Source organism: Electrophorus electricus, chromosome 15, assembly GCF_013358815.1.
Source record: "Electrophorus electricus isolate fEleEle1 chromosome 15, fEleEle1.pri, whole genome shotgun sequence".
In the NCBI taxonomy this organism is placed as follows: Eukaryota; Metazoa; Chordata; class Actinopteri; order Gymnotiformes; family Gymnotidae; genus Electrophorus; species Electrophorus electricus.
In genome coordinates, this window is record NC_049549.1 from 15,411,022 (window position 1) to 15,437,903 (window position 26,882).

General features: G+C 44.8%; 1 protein-coding gene across 4 annotated transcripts; it reads right to left on the reverse strand.

The window, feature by feature from the left end:
* Positions 1–527: 527 nt before the first annotated feature.
* On the reverse strand, positions 528–26,340 carry tpst1 (tyrosylprotein sulfotransferase 1). 4 transcript variants are annotated; one of them, XM_026997660.2, is made up of 7 exons: positions 26,226–26,340; positions 25,882–26,042; positions 19,060–20,089; positions 12,106–12,304; positions 2,109–2,159; positions 1,350–1,419; positions 985–1,077 (listed from the first exon to the last, which is right to left on the reverse strand). In XM_026997660.2, exons 3-6 carry the CDS (start codon positions 19,893–19,895, stop codon positions 1,384–1,386), a joined length of 1,122 nt encoding a protein of 373 aa, XP_026853461.1. In that variant the 5' UTR covers positions 19,896–20,089; positions 25,882–26,042; positions 26,226–26,340; the 3' UTR covers positions 985–1,077; positions 1,350–1,383. The 4 variants fall into 4 exon arrangements, with proteins under 4 accessions (XP_035389826.1, XP_026853460.2, XP_026853461.1 ...); XM_035533933.1 differs by lacking the exon at positions 12,106–12,304 and having other exon boundaries at positions 528–1,077; XM_026997661.2 differs by lacking the exon at positions 2,109–2,159.
* Between the last annotated feature and the right edge of the window lie 542 nt (positions 26,341–26,882).

The following is a 26,882-nucleotide window of genomic DNA, read 5'->3' on the forward strand; positions in this document are numbered from 1 at the left end:
ACCACCACTAGTAGGCACTTGTTAAGTTACAGTAGCTATGAGTATTCAAAATTAAGAATTTTTAAGACGAATTAAGAATCATTAAGAAATTAAGAAACTTACATTTGTCATGTTTATCATGTATCTATAACAGGTTTTACAATCAGTTTCACAAACAGATTAAGGGATTTAGCCTATAGATTCTCATAAGACTTTGGTAGTCCAGGAGTAGGTTTCCTGTGGCCTGTTTGTTGGACTAATCGAGCTATGAAGAAGACTCAGCATGAAGGTATTACAAAGTCAGTCAAGTAATAAAGGCGAGCCGCGCCCAGAGCAGAGCAGGGGTCCGCCGAAAACTCCGCGCTGCACAGACTGCAGTGATGTGGACATGAGCAGCCTGAAGGCCATCATTGCTTTATTTCACCAGGAAAAACAAAAGGTCCAATTTGCTGGTGCCATTTTAAAATTTGCTACAATAGAAGACTCAACCATTGTCTCTTGACATCCCAGTTTTCCTCCGATGGGAAAATACAAGCAATTCTCTCGCCTTCAACACTGACAATTCATTTATTACAGATCTCCATGTACAAAAGATCACGCTATTGGGAATGGAAGGGTACAAAATGCCGCTTTGTCCTCACTATGAGTGCTGCCTGAAGACTGTGATCTTGTACATGAGTACCCAAGGAATTGCACATTACAAATACATGAACATTAAAAACAAAACATCAAAATAGATGTTGCATCTTCAAAAGCTAATTTTCTTCCATAAATATTTCCATTGCTAATCACTGTATTTTCTTATAACAGAATCACAGATTTATGTAGCCAGGAAAAAGTCCCACGATTATGGTTTAAAAAAAAAATCTAGATAGCAATGACATTCTTAGGCCACAACTGTTACAGTACAACATCAAAGGCCAAAGTTCTCCATGTAGTGGTCTGGGCCCAGGGGCCTCTGAATGAATATTGTGTGTGTGTGTGTGTGTGTGTGTGTGTGTGTGAGTGTGTGTGTGAGAGAGAGAGATAGATAGAGAGGGAGGTCCCAGCATGTGTTTGTGGGTCCACCAGGGCCCTGCTGTGTCCCATCCTGTTTGCCTGTAACACAGCAGAGAGCAGCCAGCTGAGTGAGTATACGAAGAAAGAGTAGCTACACTGGAATATTAAACACACACCCACCTACAAGATGTACTTACAAACCATACACACTAACATTGAGAATATATTTGAAACAGAACACTGCATTGGGCCAGACTGAAGCTCTAAAAACAATCATATCAGTGCTTTTTACATGGCAATTAAGTTCAATTTAGGTCAGATGAATAAACCTTCAGTCAGTATTTTCTTAGCCAATATAAGCAGTCACTTACTTTTATGGTTGTCTGGACTGTTTCTTTTCTCCTCCTAACTTGGGTTTGGCTTTTCTGAAGATTTCTGCAGCTGTAAAAGAGTAGAAGACCCCTCAGTGCTTAAGAAGGAATACACTTCCTGTGAAGCACATCTGTTGATGCGTTGCAGATATGCTGACAGAAGGAAACGAGCCAATCTGCTTTGCTGGAGATCTGTTTACAATGTCTGTCCTTCCGGTTCTCGTGTGGCAGCCAATAAGGAAGGGTCCTGTCCAATACGCATCGCAGTCTTACAACATGCAGTCTCTCCCAGTGACACTGCGAGCATTATTCATTACTACAGTAACCAGCCAGACAATCTGGGTGGCATTCTATGCAGCTGATTAAATAACTCATTTTGGTCAAGAGGGGGCAGTATACACCCCCCAGACAGCCACAGAGCATCCAGCTTCGTCTCCCTCGCTAGCAGGGACCACCAGGCCATGAGAAACGAGGCCAGAGAGCTAATGTGAGAATCTGTGTGTGCAGGCATGAAAATGAGGCAAGAAATAAAAGATCAAGAGAGAACTGCAGGAGGTTGGAAGACGGGTTATTCACCGGCGGAATCACCAAAATGACTAGAATGCAGTAAGACCAAGCGAGAAAGCATACGGGAGCGAAAGCCAGTACTGCATACTAATTATTAAGATGGTTAGCACTTAAAAAAAGAGGATCAAAGGGGAAAAACTGTATAGAAAAAAACAAATGAAATGACTAGAGCAGGCAGAGGAGCTACCATACCTGTGATTGTTCTTTAAGAAAATCAGGTAGCTGAAATTCACCTTTAAACACCTGGAAAAACACAACAAGACAAAAAAAAAAAAATCGGTCTTGTTTTCAGGGATAACAAAAGCAGTGCTACTGATACATCATTGAACCAGTAAAGTAGTAAAAGTCCAAATCTCCTCTCAGGATGCATCTATCCCGAGATGAGTACTGCGCTGTGATGTAATGCGATGAGAGTCCAAACTGAAATCAAATGAAAAACCCCAATAAAACAGACCCATTTGGGAATGATGTTGGGAGAAGAGGAACGGCTAAGTGAAGCAGTTTGCATGTGAAAAAGGCACAGTGAAAACTAACAGACTTCTTATAAGAGACACTCATTCTTCTCGCGCCTGGGAGGATATTGTATATCGATTCCCAGGGTGTCAGACTGAGCCCACCCCAATGTTCATGCATCGAGTCAGTCTGTCAATCCAGGAGATGAAAGGGGTGTGTGGGGTTTGTGAACTGTGCGCTGGTGGTATTAGAGACAGCCATCATGGACTCTATAGTCAGCGAGTGAGCAGAGCCAAAGGGGGCACAGAGGAGCAATCGGCAATTAAGACCAGTCCAGAATCCTTTTCCGCCTCGCAAGCTGCTTGCTGGAAGAATGCATGTATCTAAAGGAGCTAAATCAAGGATAAAGGGAATTAAAGCACAAACAAAAGAACCGTTGAATCTGCAAACAAAAAGAAGAGAATTGCTGACAGAGAGAGAGAAAGGAAATAGTGTGAGGGAAATAGAGGGAGAGTGAGGGGGTGCGAGAGGGAGAGGAAAATGAGGTACAAAAACTAAACTAAAAAAACTAGTGTTAAATCCATAATTTCACAAATGCTGCACCAGGGAAACAGTGGGAATCTGAGGCTCGCTCTCCTGTTTTACCCTCCAGCGTCGAGGCGGCCACTGCAAGGTCCATCAGCCAACCGCACCCCATAAAGTCTTGTTCTCTCAAATTCCACCAGGCAGACCTCCCCTCTCTGTTGCGCCTCCGAGGGAGTGTAAAGAAGGAGGAGACAGGAGGAGGCCCTGCTCTGGCTGATTGTCCAGGCGATCCTTCCCCCCACAGGCTTTTTTCCCCATTCCTGCTTTCTAGCTGACATTAGCACGTTTTGCTCAGAACTTGATGTCTGCATGAAACGAGAGCCTAACGGGATGGCGGGAAGAGCCCTAGCTATTCGTTTGGTTTGACGCATTTCTGGCATGTTGGAGTACATGCCGAGAGAAGTCTGGCTCGCTCGGTCTCCCGCAGGCTGTTTGGGGGGGGTTTTGACTATTTCAAACCTTAATTATTGAAAGCAGCATGTGGGCCTAGAGCGAAGGAGCCAGTGGGTGCGCTCAGAACCACCTCCATGCTGCCCCACGTCCCAGTGGGAAGCGCCAAAGCCAAAACGGCCGGGAGGGGGAGGGGTGGGGGGATAGAATACTCGGGAGCTGAGAGGAGCAGTGAGGAGCAATGAGGAGCTGAGAAGTGGGTGACTTGCTGAAACATCAGTCTTATGGCCAAACCGTTTGGTGACGGGTCCGATTGTTGTACATAACTTGTTGCTGTCTGTGAAGAACAAGTGGCCGTGGACCAGACCCTGGCCTAGATTTTCTTCAAGCAGGTTTGCTGGTTCCTCAAAACACTCTGCTTATTAGGGGCCAGGGGCCATTGCAGGCAAACGCTGAAAGCAGGAGTTCTGAATCAAACCTCGTATCTCCTTTTATCCATGTCCACCCCCCCTGCTAATGTCTCCATTAAGACAGCTGTGACAGCAGAGCCCGTGGTAGCTGGTGATGACTGATGGGGGTTCGTTATCCTCTTAGCAGGACATGCACTGGCAAAATAATGAGGCAATCAGGACCTCAGATGACCCCCAGAAATGAATATTCAATCATCGAGGTGACTGGAAACATTAACACCCACATCTGCACCAATGTGGGTTTGGGGGAAAAAAAAACACTTGACAAGAAGTGCTGATCAGTTTTAGCAGTTTAGGAATTTGACACCAACTCAAAAGTTAAAAGATAACAACTATATCTCCTCAATACAACGGTTCTAAGAAATGTATGAAATGTAATGATAAGATGCACACATGATGGAAATACAATCAGCTGCCCTTCTGCATTTTTGCGGGCTTGTGTGTGCACACGTGTGCATGTCCACAACGCACCTCCTTGGGTGTGTCATTTGTGGAAAGCGTCTAAGTATGCTGGCCCTACCCTTCTCTGGCCCTAACAAACCACGGGGACAGGCTGATCACCTCCGATGACGCTCATATGGAAAAGCAGAGGTGAGAGGGCAAGGCCACTTTTGGGAATGAAGAAACTAAAATAAAATACTGAAACTAAAAGAGCGAACAGCATGTTCTCTAGTGTACTAGTGAGAAGTACACATTATGTTTGCAATTTATTTATTCCACCTGTTAAATCTACTTCATAAAAAGTGCTGTACATTTCTGGAATATATATAATCTTATCCAGAGCAACTTATATTTATCAGTGCAACAACATTAATGCTACATGGAAAATGAACTCACGATCATGGTGAATTACCAGGAGAGCTACACCAGAAGCTTTAAATAGTCAGAAAAAATTTTTTTTTTATTTGAATTGTAGTTTATTTCACAAACAATAACAAGGCAAAAAGGCAGGAAAGAAATAATGGGGTAAGAACAGGGAAGATGTGGTTAAAATAGACAATAAAAAAAATTACAGAAACATTAAAAAAAAAAAAATTCCTTTTGAGTTTTCTGTTTTCGTTTTATTGATGCACTTCCCAGGGATTTGACTCTACTACGTGTTTTGCCTACGCTGTCACAGTTTGGCTGGGTGAGCTCTGACAGGTAGGTCCTCTCCGCCTGTATTTACAGCCACATAGGAGCATGCACTACTTCCAGAGCACTGGAGCTGATTAAATTAAACCTTAAATCACACAGTTTATCCATTTGTCCTTTTTGCTAAATAAATATCCAGCTGCACTGATGAATGGCTGCTTGTCTTGTATATGCAGACTGGAGTTTAGAGGCTGGAGTATAGAGGCTGGAGATTAGAAGTTTAAGTTTAGAGGCTGGAGATTAGAGGCTGGAGATTAGAGGCTGGAGTGTAGAGGCTGGAGTATAGAGGCTGGAGATTAGAAGTTTAAATTTGGAGGCTGGAGATTAGAGGCTGGAGTTTAGAGTCTGTCTATCTGAGTTAAATGCCACCGTTTCCCTGATCATATCATCCTTAGACCAGGAATGTATTGATCTTAATATTAGTTTCTCAACATAGATCACGGGAGCTTCAAAGCCACTTAATAGGTATTGATCGCGGCTTTTCAAATGATTCAAGATGTGCTAATTCACAGCACACACTGTAGGCCACAGGCAGATTAAAGGGGAGACTATTACAAAGTGCAGTGCCCTGCCACCACAGATTAAAAAGACCAGTCCACCCTGTTTACATAATCTAAAAAAAATGAAAACTGAGATTATGAAGAAGAGTACAGGCTGCATTGCAAAGCTTCATTAACTATACAGAAGACACATATTACAATGCCTGCTATTCAAATCACACAGACTACAAAATGCCAAATGATTTAGTCTGGGGGCTGACTTGCTACAAATACAAACAGGTCAGGAGAAGCAAAACTAATCTTTAAAATCCTCTGAGCTCTTCACGTATGTAGACTACATGATGTAAGTGGCTCTCCAGTAAAAAATCGTTATCAGAGTCTGATGTTATGCAAGAAGGCATGGGATGAAGGCCACAGATCACCATGACAAGATTACGAACCGTACACCCTTTAGTCTCGTAGCCTGATAAACTCAATCAGAGCAGTGAAACTACGTCACCACCACAGCTACACTGTCTGTGCTGGAAGAGAAGGGTTTGGGTCTCACTAAAGTAGTGAGAAATAAAATAAATGACGATATATGCCCAAATGAGACTTTTGACACTCTGTTAATAACCTTTCTTAGAGCTGTTGTTTATTCTCCAGACACAGCAGGAACCAGACGATGCAAGTTACCAAGGTACCAAGGCCTGCGTCTGAGCAGACAACTGCTTTGACTCAAAGCATTACTTCTCATCCAATAACGCCGTATTACAATGCTTTCTGTAATTAGGGCTCTCTTATTAATATTATACTATTATATATTGTTATTATAATTAGAAATATTATATTAATACTACCCAAAGTTTCTCTGGACAACATTGTCCAATTATTAACACATTTGTTACTGTTCTTTAGAATTAAAAATAAATGTGTAACTAGGCCGATCCAGTCTGGCAGTAGTATAAAGTGACATTAAAGTGGAACAGATGCCCGAGAACATGCATGCAGAACTACATTATATATGTTGGACACTGACAGATTAAAAAGAGATGTTAGAAGGTGTTAGAAACACCATTCAGTAATATCCATAATTCTCAAAACACAACCTTTAAGTATTTATTTTACAGGACAAAATGATAAAACTGTTGCTAGTAGGTTTTAATGAAATAACACGTCTGCTAAACATGCTGGACACCGAGCAGATTCTTACTGGGATGTGGATTTCATTGTTTTGGTTACGGCAGACGGGGGAACTTCACAAGGCTCATAAACTAAGCTGCTCTTGTGCAGGGGCACGTTATGACTTTAAGCGTTTGGAAAGTAGAATGCTGTCATTATGACTTACTTTAGCTGAGAGGAGGTTAGGTGAAAACTCCATAAAACCGGCAAATATACTTTTAATAGGAAGAAGAGGTACAGCTTTCTGATGCCAAGATCTTGTTGTTCAACTTACTGATGCACTCTCTCTCTCTGTCTTTCTTTGTCTTTGTCTAATGTCATCCTGACACTGACACATCCTGTACATGCCTCGTAACACAAGCAGAACTCCCTCACACACCAAGACGTGGAGCTGTCCCCAAATCTCGGAATGAGATCGCTCAGTTAACATGCTTAACGAGATCTGTTGCTGTGAAACTGTCCCTCTGGACAACAATACAATCACACATGAATCGGCTCTTGTATCTATGGCAGGTTTTTCGTGCTTCAGAGGAATACCTTTAGCCCACAGGTCCACACACAACATCCAAACCCAAATAGAGAATTCTGATCAGAATACACAGGACAACCTCATTCTGTCAACCCCACTGTGCACTAGCACAAAGCATATGGTGTTTATGCCTGAGCAGATGAAGATAAACAGGGTAAATATTTGTGATGAAAGTCAGAGATGGTTGGCTAAGCTTTGCACAGGCACGTCTATGGGAAAGATCTCAATGACGTCATATATGAAATCTTTCCATCCACAAAGGGCAAATCTGTCTGTTTCTTGGAAGATCCTGTTAAAACAATTCAGAGTTGTTTTGTTTTTCTTTTTGTTTGTGCTTTTTTGTTAGATTATTAAAAACAGTGCCCACTTTTAGATATTTAGACATTTTGTTAAGTAAGTAAAACCTATTAAGACTAAGATAATCAACATTCTCAGACTAAATAAACAAATCATGCCTTTATTATAACTAACTGATATAAACACCACATTATCGAGTATTACGAATGACATTATTGTGTCAGAGGATTTGTACTCTGTGATTAGCTAAAAAAGCATTCAACATATTTTGATGTATAATCAAATATAGCGAAATATATTTCCACTTAAAGTGGAACTTTATTTCCAAAGAGGAATGTTGTTAGAATTTCTTTCACTCCATTGCTGCTGTACTGTTGAAGCCCAGACAAATGGATGTTGCAATGTGGAAACGCCCTCTTGTGGAGAAAATTAATAGCAGCCGAGTTAGAATCCAGAAAATTGGAATTATCATTGGAGCAAATCATTGAGGTTGATGACAATCGTCCGGCTCTATTTGTAAATGTGTTTCTTTTTTGGAAGAACAGTAATGGTTAATGTTCAACTCAGATGCACATAAAGCCACGTTTTGTTTACTTGCGTGGGACGATTGTACAAGACAAGATCAATACGCACTGGTAAAAATGTCAGCATGTGAAAGCTGAGGTTTGACTCACTGCGGTAGACACCTCAAGAGGCCCAGGTGCCAGGAAAGAAGAGGCTAAAAGTTAATGCAACCTCGACTATGTCAGGTCTGTTTGCCATGGTGAGATCAATATTTTAATCAGCACCTCGGCAGCCTAAATAATGGAGGTGATCAGGATGAAATGGATGGTGCCAGTGGAACGCAAAGTTAAAGCTCAGTCATATTGATTATACATGTCACTTGTAATGCATTCCTGTCATACGAAGCCAATCAATTGCGGTAGCAAGCAGAAATAGAGACCCAGGGATTCTTTAGTTACTAGATTCATCACTGAAATCAGTGAAATCATTGAAGTCAGCCAAAGCTGCTGGTGTGTCGCAGAGATCCGAATCGGAACCGGACCAAGACCCTCGGAACCTTCGGAACCTTGAGCTGGCCAAGACTCTGGAAACATCCTGGCAGACAAGTACAGCCGCCACGCATTTCCGACACGGTTCCCGTCTTGTGGTAAGGCGGTGTTACCAAGGAAACGTCGCTGGCCTGCCCGCTCAGCCTGGGGAAGGTCTGTGCACACGTGCAAATCGGCAAGCGCGACCGCATCACACAGGGAGCACATGCGCAGAGCACATGCAGAGCACATGCACGTTCAGCATCCTGGACCAATCAAAGGCCTGCATGGCACCCACCAGTCACTAAGGTTTTTTAAGGTACTCCTAAGCGACTGTGCATCACTGCAGCAAGAGAGTGCTGTTCTGTCACATTAACAACAGGACTTGTGCGCCCTCACAAGGAAGCCACGATAGAACCCTCAGCCCGAAGCAAGCCTAAAGCATAACCCCCGCAAGAAGTGCAATAAAACACAAAAAGGATTTTGCCACTTGGATCAGTAGAATGTGAAAGGAATAAAGAAAAGGAACAAGTGAAGGAAACCTGGTGACGGTAAATGACAGCTCAAACGCACACGTCTTCAACAACGTCCCAGATCCCTCCCTGACTGCTCTGCGCACTTCCCACACCTAAGAGAGTTGAAAAATCTGCTTCTCTGAGTCAGTCAGGCATGCTGGGTGGGGGAAGGTCCTGATGCCCATCATGCTGGTCTCCTCACGCCTGTCCTCCCCCGAAAGTAAAGCAGCCTGTACAATGAGAAGAGTCGTTGCCAAAATGACAGGAGGTGCAGCGCAATGACAGAAATCACCGCGTCATTCTTCCTCTGGTCAGAATAGTCCACAGCTAACACACAGAATAAAAATAATTGAGCTCCATCTCTGTCTGTGTGTGTGTGTGTGTGTGTGTGTGTAGAAGAAGAGAAGAGGGCGAAGCTTGATGAATAAGCCTCGCAGCTGGGGCTGATCTGCGGAAAACACACGATAATACCCTGCAGATGTGCAGTGCTGCCCATCACATGGACGACAGAAAGGATTCATGAGAGAAAGGCAGGACCTTTGGTACGGCGAGGCACAGACACATGGAGCACAACCCAAAACCAGCCAAGCATCTGCACTCACACGTGAAACTAGAATTACACATATGTGCACGTGCATTCACACATGTGTATGGATATAAAGGTTACCCTCTGGAGCTAATCTTAACACTCTAGTGCTTTGCACTGGGAAATACTGAGACAGCATAGTACACCCATTGGAGACATTTAAAAGCAATGGCAAATATTTTATCTAAACCTGGGACACTTGGGACTGGTAAAGAATTTGTCTAAATGAAATGGAATGCTGAGAAATTAGAAGACAGAGCAACTTTCACAAAAGAAAAAAACCCCAATAATTTCAGTCAGTGAGCTGACTAATATATGATCTCCTCAGTAACTTCAAACCCTTCTCTGTTGTAGTCACATTAACTTCCAGCTCTAATGCGCCTAGAGATCGCTGTACATGTCTCGAATGCACTGCTGAGAAAATCTGTCAGCAATACGTCACAGGACCTGGACACGTGGTGTCAGGCTCCCCTTCGTAACACCTCCCCGGGAAGACGTATCAGGGACGTGGTCAGCAAAGTTCATGCAGAGCGTCCAGCCCTGCAGACGCGGCACTCCCAGAGAGAGCAGCTGAACATTAGCACACAGCCAGACGGGAGAAACGAACACCCCTCTCGTCTCCGGAAGTGGAGTGAGTCAGACGCAGGCTTCAGCTAGGGGCCCTCCCAACCCCACTAACCTCATTTAGGAAAAATGCTAAAAAGCAGTCTGCAGTCGCAGGCTTTGGCTTTTCCACCTTTCAAAAAATGCTTTCAAGCATAATGATTAAGCCTTGCGGTAAAAAGGTTCCACCGAGTCATGCGTTTTTTCTCTGTTAGGTTTCCTTTCTTAAGACTCATGGAGTGGAGAAACATCGTTACCTCGCCAGGTGAACACCCGGGACACCTCGCTGACGTACCGAACCAGTAAGTTTGAGCTTTAAGCCTAAGAGAAAAGGAAGGAGCACTAAAGGCCTCGGGAGAACCAAACATTATGCTGCCCTTCAAATCACAGCAACACATAACAGAACTGCACTGGGGGAGCACGGCCAGCCTGCGGCCACTCTCATAAACCTTACTGGCTTTTATGGGGTGTTGAACGGCTTTTATTCCCTTTATCGACCGCAGTTCAGTGTACCGCCTGGTCATTAGCGGCGGCGAGGGACGGGGTGTAAAGTGGCGGATGCGTGAGAAGGCTCCCCACTCCCTCCACAGACGCTCCGAGACGGAACAGACTCGCCGGGGACAGTGCGCTCCTCCAGAGCACCGCCGTTAGCCATTAGAGGTGCGGCCCCGCCTCCACACGGCGCTAAGTTCCCTCCGCTGGAAGGAAGCCTCCAAAGAGAATTAGTCTTGAAAATGGCAGCGGCTTGTTTTGACCTTTGCCCTAGGAGAAAGGACTGCAGGAGATATGAGTGCGGTGTCCACTTACGCAGTACAGGCTCTATATCCATATCTGCTAGCTTTCCATCAGTGAGGACTCTTCCATAATGGAGGGTGACGAATAAGATATAATGTTAACATTGGAATAACATCTGAATGAGTGGCCAGTCTCTTCTCATTTCATAATGGAGTGTACTACCAGGTCCTGAGAGAAGTGTAGTGGGCTCTTATCCAACAAAGCATCAGGAATGATTTGAAATCAATAGTCAGGGAAACAATAACGGGATAGGATCCAACAGAGGAGACCACGTACGGCGGTGCTCCCATGGCCGAACAATGGCGGCTCAGAAACCGAGTCTACTGTCAAAACACTAACGTTACAACCCCTTCATGAAACAAACACACTTTAACAATTTGAAAACAGCATCTCAACACAGTAAAATGTCTCACAGGCAATATTGCAAAACTCAACAAAGTACTGTAGTTCATATATATGGAACATATTCCAAAGTAAGTGGCTAATTCCACTCATTAGTGCAGGCCTGTTGAACTACGGAGTTTGACTTTGATTGAGATGATAAACACTAAATAGATCCAGCGTTTAAGACATAAAATCCTATGACCCTAAGAGCACAGGAGGTAAAAACGTGTTCATTTTTCACCTGATACCCCAGCATGCGCAGACCCATTTTAGTACATATTGCACACATCAGCTCCAGAAAGAAAGTGTATACGCATCTCATGAGTACATTCATTAAGTACAGGTCCTCGAAGAGCTGGTTCATCAGAAATGTGCTTTTCCCAATAATGATTACCCTTCAAAAGCCAGATGGTCCTCTTTTTGTTGCAAGGGAAGCTTCCGGTCATGTAAGAAACTTTAGGTGGCATCTAGTTCCTGTGACCTCTGACCTGCAAGCGCGGCACTGCCAAGGCTGGGGATGTTGGCTTTAGGCAGGTACCATGCATGTCTCGCTCGACGGGCTTCCCAAAACGTGCCCTGCACAGTAAACATCCAGTAGGCAGCACAAGCTGAGACTTAGTAAGAAACCAGTATATTCACCAACTGTTTTCATCACGGGTCGAGGACATATGACAAGAAGCAGTTTGTGCCCTGCAAAAACCTAAAATAAAAATAAGTGCGATTGAAGCCTTCATTTTGTCTCTGGGGTACACTCACCCTTCTGGTGTTGTCCAGGACGCGCGGGTCCGGCCGGCCGTAGTTGGGGGGGTTGGCGTGAGGGTCATAGCCGAGCCTGGCCAGCATGGGCGCGATGGCAGGCATGTCTCGCAGCACATCCACAGGGATCTTGCCTACCCACTTAGACAGGGCCTCCACGTTGACTGGCTTGATCACCTGGTCTGTGGAGCGCTCCACCCTGCAGGACACGAGACACCACCACGTCAGCGGGGGCAGCAGGACAGCGAGGTTGCTCGGCCGGCTGGATCAGTGCCGCCCATCGCCGCTCCTCTCTACCGCCGCCGGGTCTAACTGGCCTCAACTGGCGTCAACTGCATCGCGAGAGCCAAATAACGAGTAAAAGCTCGGGGTTCCTCCCACTTACAGCAGCATGTAAATGGTTGGAGCGAACGGCCTTTCACTCTCTGAGATCAGTCTCCATTTGCCATGCGTCACCTTACATGGGGCGAATAATGCTCATATTTGATTAAAGTCACGAGGATGGTGGTGACAGCTCTCTCGAAGGGACAATCTCAGCAATGCTGCAGCGCTCAACGCTGCAGGGCCTGCTGAGAACTGCGCAAATGTGCAAAACCCCAGAAACCCTAACCTGTACGACTGAGGCATGGCTGTGATTTATATAACATCACAAAGGAGGCCCATGCCGTGTGTGGGCATGCCGATGTCTTTTTGTTCTTTATGTTGAAGCTTTCAAATAGTGCAAACCCAACAACGCCGTTACCGTGGTTACAGTGTGACTCACTCAAACACGAAATTTTGTGGAAGCAAATCTGCAAGCAGATTAAAAATGAATCACGAATTATATCACATCCACGATAAATTATTGATCTGTATGAAATAATATATGGCGTAAGCTGGGACCAAACCAAAGGAATGACACTTTTTGCGTATAGTTATAGAAAACACATGATCTGGCCTCTGGATGCTGTGGAATGTGGATCAAATGCCACACGTGTACATTTAAAATAAGCAGTTATCTAGACCTCAGCCAAACAATAGACAAAAATTTGTTTTGTGGTCAGAGCCAAAATTTTCATTGCCTTCAAACAGTGATGAGGCAGATACTTCAGATTCACATCAAAGCATAAACACAGTACATAATTAATACAAATGCACAGGAACAGTGAATTAAATAAGCAATTTACCCCTTAACACGCAGCTTCACTAAAACGTCAGTGCCATTATAACATCTACTCAAAACCATAACATAAATATAACATTATAACATCCACTCAGTTCCCATAGATACTGTTGTACTTCCCTAAACTATGCATTTCTTGTTTCACAGAAAAATGAATGGCACTCTTTAAAAGTGTCAGTAGAATAGGGCCACAAGCAGCCAATTCATTCTAAACGTAGTCTTTGCCAGTTTGTGGTGCCACAGGCAGCGGGGGAAGTGCATGTGGGGAATGTTGCGTATTAGTCTTCCTCTTTGCTCTGTTTGTTGAGGAGCAGGGCCTTGTTGGAGCCAGAAAGGAGGGAAGCCATAGTGCCCCTTTCTTATCCCCCACTGCGGAGAAGTAAAACCAGATGGGGAACAGATTATGACAGGCGATACCCATCTGTGGCCAAGGCAGGCCTTTTACAACCAGGGCAAGGATGGAGTACCGATTGGTCCCAGCAGGTCCACACTGCACAACGATTCTTACCCTCAGGTGAGAGATCCTGGGGCTTTTACTCCCTTTAAGGCCATAATCATTCTCCATTCCCCTTCCACTAAACAAGCAAGATGAGGCCTGTGCAAGAACTCATATGGGTGTGTGTGTGTGTGTGTACAGTGTAGAAGAAGAGAAGGGGGGAAGCTTGATGAATAAGCCTCGCAGCTGTGCATGATCCGAGGTGAAACACATGATAGCCTGCCTCATCGTATCTCTGCACACACTTTGTAAACTCGTAGCACTTCCGGAGCAGGAGTTGGCCCCTCCTGTTCCCTCTCCCCACAGACACAGCATGGCGGAGAGCCCCGGAGTGTGTCGGTGGGGACCCTGGGAAACCCTGCTGGAGCTCCCACGCCGCAGATCGCTGCGTGCAGGAGGAGTGCCTCGCTGCCTTCCAGAGCTAGAGACGCAGCGCCCTCCCCAGAGGCTGACCAGTCCATTTACACCAGCAACAAGCGCCGCTTTACGTTTCATTGCTCGAGTCCCTGGCCGATACGGCCTCTGGCTTCAATAATCCATTTACGCTGGAATCGCACTTCACCACTCCCTGCATGATTAATAGACTTCTTTCTTTCATAGGACAGCGTGGATTGCTCCCTTTTTTTTTTTTTTGCATATTTAGTTCTCTTTTTTTTTTTTTTAATGATACTTTTCACTAATGGAAAGTGCAGGAAAAAGCTTCGGTCTGCAGTGATGCCTTGAGAAACGAGGGAAGATGTGAAAAAAAGATCTGGTGTGGCGAAGAGCTGCAGCCAGTCCTGACAGCTTTGCCACCGCTGATGAGTCATGCCATTCTCCTGAAAAACAACGTCTCTCTTCTGCTGTTGCCATGGCCAACAAATGGAGAAGGCCGTCTGGTTTTGACACGCTGCCACTCATTGCCGTGAGTGTACAAGGTCGCAGTGACGCCCTCTCAGGTGGCATCAGCATTCACGGGAATGCAGGAAGAGCAGCGGATGTAAGGAAGGGCAGCCGTGGTCACCGTAGCGGATGCCTCCATAGCAGCTTGCTGTCCACTGAATAACTTGACTACTCGACTAACTTGACAGGCCAGCTATTGGTAAATACTGCAATTTGCAGGCTTACTTACAGCTGATAGCTGTGTACCTCATATGCTCACATTCACAAGGTCTGGCCAAAACAGGCCATGATCAGCCTTCATCCTCTCCACCCACAGCCCATATGCCCAGAGAGGCTCTAAACAGACAACACAGACTGCCAAAGTGTCTGAGAAAAGCGCCGGGAGGAACAGGGCTAATGCCAAAGACGTCCGCTGCAGCAGTAGGCGCCATACGACCCCCTGAAACGGAGGTTCACTAGCTGCTCACCTGCCCAAAACCACAGCACCCCCCAAGGCAGCAGTTCTTCTGCCATCGTCTAACGCGACCATCAGCACAGAACCCCGCTCCACTGCCTCTCCAGACAGAAACACACACAGGCGCATGAGTGCATCCACACTCATACACGCGTCGCAAGAAGTTCCTTGTGGTTGAGCTCTGTATAATAGCCTGTGGGTGAATGTTAATTATTCATGCTGAGCTCCGGCGCTTTTCTGCAACGCTGTGTATTCCTGGAGGCAAATAGCAGCCTTGCTGCTCCACCAGACCAAGTAATGGCCAAATCTCTGCCACAAGTCGACTGGGAGGGAGGAATTAAACAAATAAAAACGAGGAAGTAATTGATGTTAATGGTCAGGTCCATGTCTTGGCTAGACAGAGCCTGGGCCCGGCTGTCGCGGCGAGCGGACCGGTGGCCGTCGCAGGCAGGGACGCACTGCCTGCAGGCGCACACGCAGCAGTGCTAGACCCTCGCCCTGCAGGTGCAGCGGGCCAGATTTAATGGACTGTTTTCTGCAAGTCCCCTCTGGGACTCAGGGTGGGGCTTTTCATCAGCCATTAGAGCGCTGCAGGCTCTCCCCTTCCACCTAAAAATCCCATCAGTGCCTTCTCCGAAATGAGCCACGGGTTCGGCAGGTCCCCCCAGAGGACTGGAGCGCATTTGTCTGGAGCAGGCCTGTTCTACAAGCCGCCTGCCCACCGACTGACTCGGCACGGTGCAGACTCTCTCCATGTCGAGGACCACCAGGCGCGAACTTGCACCCTCCATCTGCCACAGGCTGAGTTTGTCTTATGCCTGGGCGGATCCTACTCAGCTATGCTGCTCTCCCCAGAGTCAGTCCCAGCAAGCCCAAACTTTGTTTGTGGGCCATTCCGTCATCTCCACGTCTTCGGTGGATCGCATATTACAAAGCCATTGATGACAAGCCGTGTTCGGTAAAGCCCCTCCTATCAGTAGTGTAAAAAGCTCATATTAGGCTGCCTGCGAGAGGTCGCCCTTTTATTAATATTTGATTGGGATCAATGAAATGAAGAGTGAGTTGCATGTGCTCAGCGCTTAGGCCACTGTCTGGAGACCTGAGGAGTCCAAGAGCACTCCGATGTGCACGGCTTCAACACACAGCCCCTCCTCCTTGCAATGTCCATTTCTGCCCCCCCCCCTGCAGAGGTCAGGGTTACTGTGTGGGACCGCTCAGGTGTAAACCCACGAAACATTATATGCGAGCTACGCTAAATGGCTTTTACCAGACCACCAAAGCTTACAGTTCACTTTGAAAGAGCTAACGGTACAGAACCGATGGTTCTTAGTACTGAAGAGCCCTTGCTAGCTTTGCCATGCTATGACTGAAACTCTTTAAGTGGTTTCTGAAGCTCTGAAGCACTCAAGGCATGCCTCAGGACACAGGGGACACCAGAACACACCCACAACCTGGTTATAGTCAACACTGGTTGCTCTGTGTGATTCACATTAATGATAAAATACAACAGTAACACTCAAAAATGTTAAAACCACATCCCATTAAAACAGGAAAACTCAGTGAATGGCATAAGAACAGGAAATAAACTGAAAGCCAGAACTTTGGTGTATACACTTTCAAAGTTGTGGGCAACAAACCAACCAAACGATCTTCCTCATCACAGAGGACGTCTAAGGGGTCTCTTCAAATAAATGTGTGGAATTTTGGAGGGACTGATGAGGAATGGATGCTAAAATATTATTTCACTGCAGTCTTGTCCCAACAGTTTACTTTTAATTTTGTTGACATTATTCTGTCTTTGTATTGTAGGTAACAAGTCATGAAGAGGCAAGGGTGAGTGTACAGGACCGAAAACAAACAGGAGACGATTTCTTTTAATTTTTCTGCTGAAACACACATTTGCATGTACAGGACACAACTAATTTGGCAAATTCAAGAATATTTGACTTACCCCTCCTTAATAATACTACCTAATAATATGACCGTTTGGCCTCGTCCTCTAAATATCTTTTATTGTGTTTGACAAAAGTAAATATATAACAATTAATGTTAATAGTAACTAGGTAATAGAAACCAAAAACATAAAAATAATCACTGCTGGCTTTAAAGAAGTGTGGTGTAGATTTGCAACATGCTAAGTTTCACTGCAATTTCTTCTACAGGATGTTACAACTCTGTCAATGCAGACAAGCCCCAGGCCATGTCATGAAAGCCATGATAATCAGTGGGCAAGGTTCTCTTTAATGCACAAAATCGCAATTTTTATGCAAGCCAGTGAAGTACATGAAGTATTTTTTTTCTCAGAGGCCTAACTAGGTGTCCTACAAGAAGACCTAGAGGAAAGTACACTATGTGCAGTGAGGATGTTGCATTATCTCAGCCTTAGTTCCTGTCTGCTATCAAACCTGGTTCTCTGGGGCCCCTTATGCTAGGGAGGACCCTTATATGGGGTCAAAGGTAAAAGCTGGGGGATAGTTTTTTTTCCCATAAAACTGCTCAAGGTATTGCATACTTTATTTGGATCCTGCCAACAAAGTGGCATAAACCACCTGTAACACTACACTAATCTACAGTTAGTCGGTGCAGTAGTTTGCTACTAAGGGGTATGAGATCTTTATGTCCAAAAGATTGAATCGATTCTGCTTCTCCATTATGTGTCTCCTGAAATGCACCATTTTGTTACACAGATGTCACTTACAACGAGCCTCGTTCATCATTACAGTGGCACCACTGACCATGAAACAAAACCAAAAATTTATCTTTCTGCTTTCAAATATTAGTTTCTTCCTCTTTCCCAAACCTCTTTAGGAAATAAACTGTATGTGTTTAAATGCAGTAATGGGGAGGTCAAAGCAGTGTGTGCAGTCCCTGAGTCTGTTCAGAACAGCTATGGTGACAGTTGAGATTCCTGCTCCACGGGACAAAGTCTAAACAATACCACCCTTCACTTTATAATGCACTATAATGCCATTATTGTGTCAACAAGCTAACATGAACACAGAGATTAGAGGCGTGGCGTGAGATGCCCACAGGGGCAACCTGAGGGCCTAAACCAGTGTGCTCTGTCACCCGAAAAGTGAACGTGAGCAGCACAGACCTTTCGCTCTGTACATTGTGTTCCCACCCCAGATGATATCCAGACGGTAGCCCCGTTTCCGCAGGGGGGGGGGGGGGGCGTCTGCTGTGTGGCAAGGGCGTATTATCACGGTGTACTTCGAAATCCTGGTGACTAAAAGAGAATCACATACTGTTCTTGAATATTTTTGAAAAAATAGGCAGAGAATCCCTTTTAGATTTGTTTGTTTTATCAAAGATGACCCTCAGTGGATAGAATCTGCTTCATCCACCATCAGGAAGACAGTGTTAATGTGTTGTGTGTGTCTGTATAATACACAGATTTTTTCCTTCACACCTTTACATCACAAACACTCTCGAATCATCAAATTACTCATCTTAGTCCTCATAGACCATCCTAGTCTCTGACAGGAAACTATTAGTTAACACTGATCTCGCAATCAGGACTACACTTCAACATTCGCCTTTGTAATAAATTGGCCAGAAAGATCACACACATACACATATAGAGCAGATCAAGCTGGATATGTATTTAAAAAGGATATTTAAAGGCACCAGATGAAAAAACTTCAAAGAGAAAGACAGCTGGGGACCCCAGTTAAGCAAGTTAATAAGGGGCTTTAACGTCCAGAAGCAGAATACTGCCAGGTTGTGTTTTAGCATTATGCTGCTGTCTGTAATTACAGCAAAGCAATTATGCTTCGATATTCAATTAAACCAATGTGGAACACAGCCCACAAGCTCGTCATCTGCAGAGGAAATGATTTCCAGTCTTCAGTGACCCCACCCTTTTCTCCACCCCTCCCCCAACATCCACCCTCCACACCACCCCTCCCCCAACCTCAGTTGTGTTGTGGCGCAAGTTGCCAGCCATCTGCCACTTACTTGGAGAGGGACACGCCACCCGCTTTCCCAATGAGCTCTTCATGGTGCAGGACCGCCTCATTCCAGGGAATGTCCAGGAATTTGAGCAGCGTCCTCATCCACTTCTCAGGGTGCAGGACGAGCTGCTCGTAGTGCATGGGCAGGCACTTGTCGGCTGCCTCCAGGCACTGAGTGTACATGGTCTCTATGGCGCGGTTCCACTTGGTGAGGCAGTCGCGGTAGCTGTTCAGGTCGAAGCCAGCGATGGTGACCTTTCGCGAGATCATGGAGTGGACAGAGGCACGCCCGTCACGGATCATGAGGATGAACTTGGCACGTGGAAAGATCTTGGCCAAGTATGAGAGGGACTTGAGAGCGAACGGGTCCTTGTTGCACAGGTAGGCCGCCGGCTCGCCATGCTTGACGATGATCTCCAGCAAGAAGGCCTGCATTGCGGCATCCAGAACCTCGTCAGTGACGCCCGCCTCATCCAGACGCATCTTCTCGCGGCCCGAGCGGCTCCACATCTGCTTCATGGCCAGGATGCGTGGTATGACGCGCGTCTCCTCACCACAGCGAACGTCCGGGTGGGCATCCAGCATGGCGCGCATGAGCGTGGTCCCGCTGCGTGGCACGCCACCGATGAAGATGAGCGGCATGTCCTTGTTGTAGACGAAGGGGCTGCTGAGGTTGTGTCCCGTGCGCAGCGTAGCATGCAGGCTGCTCAGCAGCGGTGCCACCACCCGGTCCTCTGCGCGGTGGTGACACTCCATGGCGTGCCGGCCCAGGTAGAAGACCGTGACAGAGCTGATGACCAAACAGGCCACCAGCAGATTCTGCCTTAGTTTGCCGATCATCTCGGGAGAGGGAGGGGAAGCCTGAGGGCGGGGCTTGGGGGCAGGGGCTGCCGGGGGGGATAGGGCTGACACTGGACGAGGGGAGGGTAACGGGTTGAGGGAGACGCCTGTTCTTCAGGAGTCCCTGGAGACAGACGAGCGGAGACTGGGTTCCGCGGTGCACAGGTCTCGCCAAGTACCCAACTCCATCAGGCCTGCAACACAAACCAGAGCATAGGGCCATCATCCACTTCACATGTAATTACAGCATTTCCTTTGGCTCATTTCACAAGACTATTGATCTCAGGTCAACACTACAACCGCATTTAAACATCAAAAGAATGCCATAAAATAACCCTCAGTTGAGTGCAATAAGCAGTCTACATGCAACGGATGTCAAACGAATTAAAGGCCGTATTGGAAACTCATATTGAGCTTCATTATATTGAGCAATAAGCACAATTGGACTCTTCAGAGAAATAACACAAGGGAGAGGAGACACCCGTTAGAGACACTGATCTGGTCAGGTTTCCGTCTTTTCAGCTCATCTTTCGAACTATAGTTCCTCTCATGGAGCTTCAGGGACAGCCATCTCCACCGGAAACAACACGCATGACCTTGAAGTCTTTAATTTGCCGAGCGGCATGCGTATTTAAGAAGTGAATGGCTAACTCCACACAAAAGGCCCACGTGAAAACACCACCGCACAGGGTTGGCTCAGACTCACTGGTCATGTCATGAGGTTTCCTTCATGTGCTGTTCTCTGACCAAAGTGGTGAGCGGCACAACATAGGCTGCCCTGAGTGAACTCATGCTGGTGGAAGGCAGATAGAAACAGAAAGGGTAGCAGGTCACAGCAAAAGCAGGGATCATGGCCTTCTTGGTAGCCACTCATTATTGTAATGGGAGAAGCAGGGCAAAGTAAATATGACCTGGATTTAAGACAAGTGGCCTGGATTTCAAACAAACTTTCTCATGTACATTTTCTAAACGATTTTTGCTTGTAATCTCATTTGTGATTATCTAAAATTTATTAAAGTAAAGGCCAAAAAGAGACATTTTCTTGTAGTATTTTCTTGGCAGTATTTTGACAACTTTGGAAGAACCCTGAAGAGTCACACCCCCACACATGTCCATTTGACCAGAGGACACACGGATCGCAATATTTCACATAGTGCATGTTTTTCTGTTTTTGGGCTTTTTGTCAGGAGTTGCGGGACTGGGAGACAGAGAGAGATTGAAAAGAAGAGATAGTGAAAGAGAGGGAGAGAGTGAATGGCACTGGTAAGATGTAGCCTGGACTAACCTCATTAAAAGCCAAGGAAGTGGAAGCAGTTTAGATGAGTTCAATCACAGTACGTATTGTAAACATGACAAGAGGCTGGAATGAGTCACACTCCTTTTGCTGGGTTTTTGGTTTTTTTGCTTTGGGCTTGTTTTTTTAACAAACTTTGATGGAATTTGGCAATCCATCAAGAATTGAAGGCATGCTGCTGATATCTCACCATAATGAATCTCACAGGGTCGTAATGAAAAAGATGAGACAGCACATCTGCTGTCGTCTATCCGCAGAGAACAGGAACGGCTAGAGGAACCCTGAGAAAGATGCAAGAAACATCAGAATCTTGCAACGGATTACTTAGCTCCCTGTCAGATCGGTCCTACTCACACAGCAGCATCCCAACACTATATAAACAGTCATTCTAGGCCTTCCCAGACAGGCCATGTTTAGAAACGCCCGGGTTTCATGAAGAGGGGTTCTGAGCTTGTCAGATTTAGCCACAGGATATTGATGCTGTCAGGGAGGGAAACATGGTTTCCACATCCTAATCCTACCAGTTGCAGCGGATCACAATCACTAAAGAAGTTTCGTTTCAGTAAGCACGGCACGTCCTTGGCTGAAGGGACAAAACACTTGAATTCTGTCTGGATCTGTAAGCAACACGGGAGCCTAAGAAATGATAAAGATCAGTAAAAATATAGATACCTCAAGAGGTCCTACGTCTCAGACGTCTTTTTGAGATCACTGGATGAAATCCAGGCTGAGCAGTCGCAGAGATAGCAGGGGGCAGAATAAACAGCATGCAAAGAAAGTACAAACAGCAACCAGTGGGAAAACAAAGAAAACAAGCAGAAGGGCTCCAGTGGATCTCCATTTAAATTTCTGCTGAATACAGAGCAGGGGACATTCAAAGTACAAAAACAGACCCACATGCAAATCTGCTGTACATATACTCAAATGTAGAATAAGTAGACAGATCTGGGAATTGATGTTCCAATACCATTGAAAGGAACAAGCACAGACTGCACCCCACAACTGATTGACTATTGTGGTTAGGCAACATTTAGTCTCAAGTTTCATCTTGGTAAAACCAAAAGCAAGAATGTGTTGGTGTTAAATTAAGAGTGCCTTCTCGCTGCTGTTACAGATATCCTCCACTGGATTTCCCATTGATCTGTTTGGGAGCCCTGCACAAGACCACATTAACACTTAATAATAAGTGTTTCAACAAGGCTTGGTAGACAACACATGAAGAGTCTCTCCTGGTACCTTTCGCAACAATGTGGCAGAAGGTCTTGCACAGAGAAGAAACATTTTCTTCTGTCTCAACTCTAGAGCTAAATATGAGCACCAGTCATGTTCCATTGCCCATTCCATTGTTTCTTAACCTGTGAGGCTTTTCATAACTTGAAACACAACATTCTGCTTACTCAAATTCCTTACTCAAACACCTTACTCAAATACCTTACTTTGCTCTAAAAATGGAACCTGGAGTTTGATCATTATTATAGCATACTCTACAGCATACAACAAAAACTAATGAAATAATTGAGTAAAGGATTGCTTAGACAAATGCAGTGGCTACAACGTTTTTAACACCACCATCAATGTACTGCAGGTCTGACTCATCCAACCTGAAACCAGGTTGCCTGAGAGTAAACTATGCTAATCCTTGCCAAGTCACCGATCCTCAGCGTGCTCTAGCAGACAGTCCCCTCCTTCTGACCTCAAGGCCCCTGCACACCCAGCAAATGCCTTATAGGCATTTTTGCCAAAGGGCAGGTCTTTCTGCCATACATCTTTAGCTCAGTTTGTGAAACAGAGGCACTCTGAAGAGATCCTCTATGCATTTTCACACAATAAAAACACATTTAACCCAGATATGTTCTCCTTCACAAAAGACTGATCACTCCTTTTAAGGGTAACTCTTAAGCAGTAAAAGTAAATACTCCTTAAGAAGCACTGGCTGCAAATGAAACCAAATTCTCACCACTCCACGGCACGGGTCAGTAGACCTCCAGATACCCAAAACAAGCAGCAAGGAAACAAAGACAACATGTAGTTTACTGCATATCAACAACAACAACAAAACAATTAAGATATAACAATAATTCAGCGAGTCCTCAGATTGACACATATAATATCAGGGGATTTCTGAGTGACCACCAAGAACACACAAGATGCCCTCACTAAAGAGCTCAGTGCTTGTCTCGCCTCCATTCGCTTGAATTATTCCATGAGTCAATGCCTGAGGTGGACCACTTCAGAAAACCATTAAGAAATTGCGGGTTTAAGCTTTAGCCTCAAATTCAGTGAAGGAACAAATTATAACTTGCTACAAGCTACATATAGCTGATTTTGATATGTACTCTTCTTTATTAAATAAAGAGTTTATTAACTCTTTATTTATTTAGTTATAAGCTCTGATTAAAGATTACAATTTGGGTGAAATTCTCATAATCAGATGGGTTTTCACACCTAAAAAATGTCTTATTTTCTCCTTATCTGAAGACTAGCATCTTTCTTTATTTACAGCAAAGATGTTTCATTTACTGCAGAGTCAAGGAGCATCAGCATGCAGCAGTGAGCCAGCTCTTTATGGTGATTTATGGTTAAGCCTTGGTCAGGCACACAAGGCCAGCTTTATTATTTCGAGTTTTCACACATTTGCTCACATGCTTTTTTAAGAATCATGATATTATTCATTCACATGAATTCTGAATTAGTAGGAGGAAGAACCAGTTTTGCAAATATAAATTGGTACCTCCTCCTACAAATTCAGAAGCATGGTGCTTGCACAGCTGATGAAGAACCTCCAAAGAATGTCCAAAATATCTGAAACCTTGTGTACTTCTCTGCGGTTTTAAAAATCTCTCTAATACAGAGAGAGAGAGAGAGAGAGAGAGAGAGAGAGAGAGAGAGAGAGAGAGAGCGAGCGCGCGAGAGAGAGAGAGAAAGGGAGACAGTATATATATACTATAGTATATATAGTACATAGTACTATATATAGTACATTATATAGTACATGGTATATACGCTATATGTGTGTGTGTGTGTGTATATATATATATATATATATATATATATATATATATAGAGAGAGAGAGAGAGAGAGAGAGAGAGAGAGAGAGAGAGCGAGCGAGCGAGAGAGAGAGAGAGAGAGAGGTTTGTAGTCAACAACAATTTACCAAAGCACCAAAACCTGCAAACTGTTAGATACCTACATTCTTTATTAATATGCTGTATCTGTTTCAGCTGATGGTGACTGAGGTAGCTGTAAACCTTCAAAACAAAACATATCAATCTCAACTGCTTTTTGGTGGCCAGCGGCCAGGTCAGCACAGCCATCTTTAATGGGAAAACAGTGAGCGTATGAGGCAACAGAATAAGACCTTGATCAGCACACACTGGGACCAGAGTGAACACTGTACAAAGTCAACCCTTCCATAAAAAAACATAATGTAAATTAAGACAATCCAAAATGAGCAATTTAAAAGCAATTAAACAACTCAGTGGAATACCTTTAATAAGATAAGAATGTGTGGATGCCATATTCTTAACCCGCCCCTGTATGCAGCAGAGATGAACTGGTACTAGCAGATAACCCCAACAAGTTTAAAGTTCAGGTTACAGACCTCTGTCCAAACTGTCTATAAAAGCAAGACAAATCTATACTGAACAACCAGTTTTTCTAGAGGAGAGAAAACCATTTCAGGCGTCAAAGAATGACACTCCAGCTATCTGTCTGGAGAATGTGAGAAAGCGTTTTAGTTATCACCTCCTTGTCCCCCATCACCACAAAATGATGACAGACTGCGCCGCACAAAAGCAGTCCCCTGAATATGTACGTTTAAAACACGACTCAAACGGCACAACCGAGTCTAAGCGAGGAAAGATGCAACATACATGAGTTCAATGAAAACTTCACCAAGGCCAACCACAGCCCTCAAAGTTACCATGCCATGTATCTTGACAACGTGTACATTTTCACGAATACATTTTACTAGAAAGGTCTTACACGGACCTAAAATCATCTTTTAAAACCAGTTTGTCTTTTGGTGCTTCTCAATCCTGCTTCTGCTCTTCAAGAAAACTGACCGACATGCGCCTACGGACACCGCACCTAAACATTAACTTAAGCATTACGAACACTAAGGGTGAAAGGAATGCTGTCATTTGTCAGCCAGTAAGTCAGCATCATTCAGGCCTTTATAAGTCAATTAATTAAAGAAATTCGGTTCACTAGCCATCTCTTGACGGCGCCGCGAGCCAATTCTTGTTTACATAACCACTAGCGACCAGAGGGTTGAAGAACTGCCCATTGAAACGGAATACATGAATAACTATATAGCTTTCCGTATATTTTAAGCACATTTGATAAATGTTATTGGATTATCTACGCATCTTTTCCAATCCGCATTCTCAGTCAGATGCCTCCTGCTTAGACGGTAGCGTAACGCACGAGTCTTGAACGATGGCACGTGCCGTTCCGTGCCAAGTCTGGATCGTTTTCCGAATCCAAATTCATGCTCAATTCGAGCAAGTTCTGAACAAGATGTCGTCTAAACTACACGCACGGGAAGAAAGGCCAAGTCGAAAGGCGAGGGTTTGAGCTGAGCTGAAGTTCCAGCCGCAGCTACCCTACGGCAAAGCGACCACAACACAAGCGTTTACATTGTACCATTGCCACTCTTTCAGTTCCAATAGCAATGTAGCGGGACGCACCAAACGCAGAAGGTCCGTCACAGGATAGGCGATGGGCTGGTTAGGCGATAGTTGCAATAGTTGCGATGGAACACCAATGACCGCACATTCCATTCGCTTGACGTTCCGTTCCGTGCATAAAAATGCGACACTGAAGTCCGTTCGACGGTGCTTCCACAACTCTATCACACAGAATGCGCGTCATATATCTGGGTTGCCAGATCGATTGTGAAACCCCTGGCATTCAACTTGTCAGACATTTTTAATGCTTTGTTTTTAATAAACAAAACACTGATTTTAAGACAGTGCTTCATATACTACATATAATATAGTATGTCGAATGCCACTGAATAGCAAAATCTTACCTGCAGTCCTGGTCTGCAAAACAGCACTTCAGAATAATTAACCTTAAACCAGCAACCACATATAGCGAGCGTAAGTCTGGTGCAAGGCAAAAAGTGATTGGTTCAGGGTTCGCGGATCGTGACTGTCTCCAAGTAGCGGATTGGTTTAAACATTGAGGGTACGACTAGGCGCCACCTTTTCTGGTTGTGTTTTGTAAGGTAGCCACACGGTGCTCCTTATGTTAAAGGGATAGCAGCCTCTATAAAAGAAGCGGTCTATTCATGCCGTACAAATATTGATATGGAACATTCAGAGGGAATTTATAGCAGCTATATCCATTAAAAAGATCTTTTTAAAAGGAATGAGTTTGAGATTAAAATAATTTTAAACCCATATCGCTGTAAATGGGAGGCATTTATACTGATTGATTGTGTGTATGGTATAAACTGTTCTATGTTAAATGGTCAATAGACTGTTAACTAACACAGATGTCCCTCCATCCATTAGGCTATAACCTACGTGGATGAAAGTGATTCTGAAAAAATATTGATTTTTTTTTCTTATAGTCACTGCAGTGCACTCTCATGCCAAAGTAATTTGTTGGCAAAATAACTATGTGGAGAAAGCAAATAAAACCTCACTGAGATATTTAAATAGGGCGTATCTGACAGCTCTAA